Raw genomic sequence first — 2,500 nt, forward strand, 5'->3', positions numbered from 1 at the left:
AATAAAACTGTATTATAAGAGAAGCGTCGTCTCGATCGTCCTGAGAGAAAAGGGGACCGGAGCTGTGCTCGTATAGCGCTATCGCTCTGTCCAAAATAGCACCAGAGATAGAGGTCTGGAACGGGGCGACGGAAAAGAAGCGGTGAGTCTGTTATCTGGCACTTACCGTACAATTATGGTGCTTTTCCACTACAGTGCCAGCCCGGGTCAGCCCTGTTCTGGGTGATACGGGTGATACACATTGTTGGCACAGCCAGTATTGGATGACTTTAATGGTAGTAGTTATGAACGGTATGGTGGTAATCGGATGTTGGGTAGCCTATTCTATTGGACCTCAAGTCTCCAGAGGCGCGGGTGAGTAAAATAATAAAAAATATTAGGATATCCTGCTGAACTTTGTGTGAGAATTGAGACAATTTTGAGTGGTTTTCTTTAAAAAAGTATATAAAGTATATACACGGGGCCATACACATTGTAGCCACAGTATCAGATTAGTAGACCTTTGTTGATCTACAGTATGTTGTGGTTGAACAATTTCTAAACCAAATAGAAAATGCTTAGAAGCTATTGTGGAACCATTTATTTTGTTCCTATGTATTCTACCCAGCCAACAAGTGCTTATCGGCCGCTGGTGGCAACAAAGTGGATCATTAGCCAATATCGGACCCCTAACGGTACAATGATGGCATCTGTTGTGGTGGTGGTATTTAGCTATTTAGCCCAACAGCATACCACTAATAATGGGCTGTTGGCATGCCACTAGTAGACCTATGTTGACATGTCAGTAGTAGACCTGCAGTATGTTGGCATGCCACTGGTAGACATGTTGGCACGCCACTGGTAGACCTATGTTGCATGCCACTGGTAGACATGTTGGCACGCCACTGGTAGACCTATGTTGCATGCCACTGGTAGACATGTTGGCACGCCACTAGTAGACCTGTGTTGCACGCCACTGGTAGACATGTTGGCATGCCACTAGTAGACCTATGTTGACATGCCCATAGCAGACTTACAGTATGTTGCCATGTCACTAGTAGACCTATGTTGTAGACCTATATTGGCATGCCGATGGAGGGCCGACAGGCGATATGCCAATAATAGTCCAACGGTGGCATGCCCCAATAATAGTCCAACGGTGGCATGCCCCAATAATAGTCCAACGGTGGCATGCCATTGGTGGAGCAATGACCTGCATGGCGATGTTAGACAGATGGTCGGCATGGTGATGTTAGACAGATGGTCGGCATGGTGATGTTAGACAGACGTTCAGCACGGTAGACCACCTCGAGACACCAATGGTTGACGGATGCCGGGATGCCAGTGGTGAATACTCGGCTAGCCAATGGCAGTGTGACAACCGACCACTGTTTGAGGTGTCGGCTTGTCGTTGTTGGGCCATCGTAACGTTGATGAGCTAAATTCTGTCATGTCTGGCTTTTGCAGATGGAAGGCCGACAACAGGCCACTAATGGGCCACTACAAGCTTGTTAGCTGGGTACATTTTGTGTGATTACACATTGGACACATTCATATGTTACCTTCAATTGCTTATGTTTCAGGGAATACTGTAGGTTTCATTAAGCATGGGTGGGAAATTTCCTTTTTTTCCTCCACTTTTTATCCAAGCATGAAACAAAAAGCTTATGGTCTTATGGAAAGATATTTTTTATCGAAGGTGCAACGAAATATGTGCTATCTTTTATAAATATTATTGTAATATATATATTTAACAAACTTCATGGCACCTCTAGCAGGTCATTTAGAGGACAGCAAAATGAAATTTGAAAAAATGAAGACATTAAATATACAATATACATTACATGATAAACAATTATATTAAACCTACACCCATACTTATGTTGCTTGAGAAAACGGCTATCATTTGATTATTTTATGACATTTATTTTTTATTTTTTATTTAACCTTTATTTATACAGGTAAGAAACACATTGAGCCCCAAGGGCTCATTTTCAAGTGTGACCTGAAATCATGATGATATTAGTTATGTACTTATAGTTATATTATAAGGACGCTTTTGATCATGTATGACTGTAATTCTATAGCAGTCGATTTGTCATACATTTATTTTGCTTTAAAACTGCTCAATCCATTTGTGTCGTTGAACTTCAACCATTTGAACAACAATACGACTTTACTACACTGAGTCTTTATTACAACTGGAGAAATGTTTGTTTTGACCCAGACTTAGAGTGTCTCTTACCCTCCCAACCAGCTGCAGGATCCAGTCATGGGCAGGAAGGACCAGAAGGCCAGGGCGAAAGCCAAACATGACCAACATGGGGACAGAAGGTAAATATGTACCTGGTGCTTTGTTTATTTATCTAACTCCTAATGTCCCCTTACAGACAGAAATGTCCACACAAAACATATTTGATTTACAATGCAACTTGTCTTTATTGATTGGTTGTTGATAGCTCTAAATTGATTGAGGTTGTAAAATCATGTATTTTTTTTTCTCACTTCAAGTGATGACGAA

General features: G+C 41.6%; 1 protein-coding gene across 3 annotated transcripts in view; it reads left to right on the forward strand.

Moving 5' to 3' along the window:
* The window catches only part of abcb4 (ATP-binding cassette, sub-family B (MDR/TAP), member 4), a 28,363-nt gene that overhangs the window by 326 nt on the left and 25,537 nt on the right, over positions 1-2,500 (forward strand). The window contains exons 1-3 of one of the 3 annotated variants that reach the window (XM_080540745.1): positions 1-142; positions 2,237-2,313; positions 2,491-2,500. The exon at positions 1-142 is cut by the window's left edge and continues 198 nt beyond it; the exon at positions 2,491-2,500 is cut by the window's right edge and continues 75 nt beyond it. In XM_080540745.1, the coding sequence (XP_080396871.1) occupies positions 2,252-2,313; positions 2,491-2,500 (72 nt within the window). In that variant the 5' untranslated portion in view covers positions 1-142; positions 2,237-2,251. Of the gene's footprint in view, positions 143-277; positions 355-2,236; positions 2,314-2,490 lie in introns of those variants that run through there. The other 2 variants (XM_080540744.1, XM_080540743.1) reach the window with 2 other exon arrangements.

This window comes from Nansenia antarctica (assembly GCF_963989245.1).
Source record: "Nansenia antarctica genome assembly, chromosome: 10".
NCBI lineage: Eukaryota > Metazoa > Chordata > Actinopteri > Argentiniformes > Microstomatidae > Nansenia > Nansenia antarctica.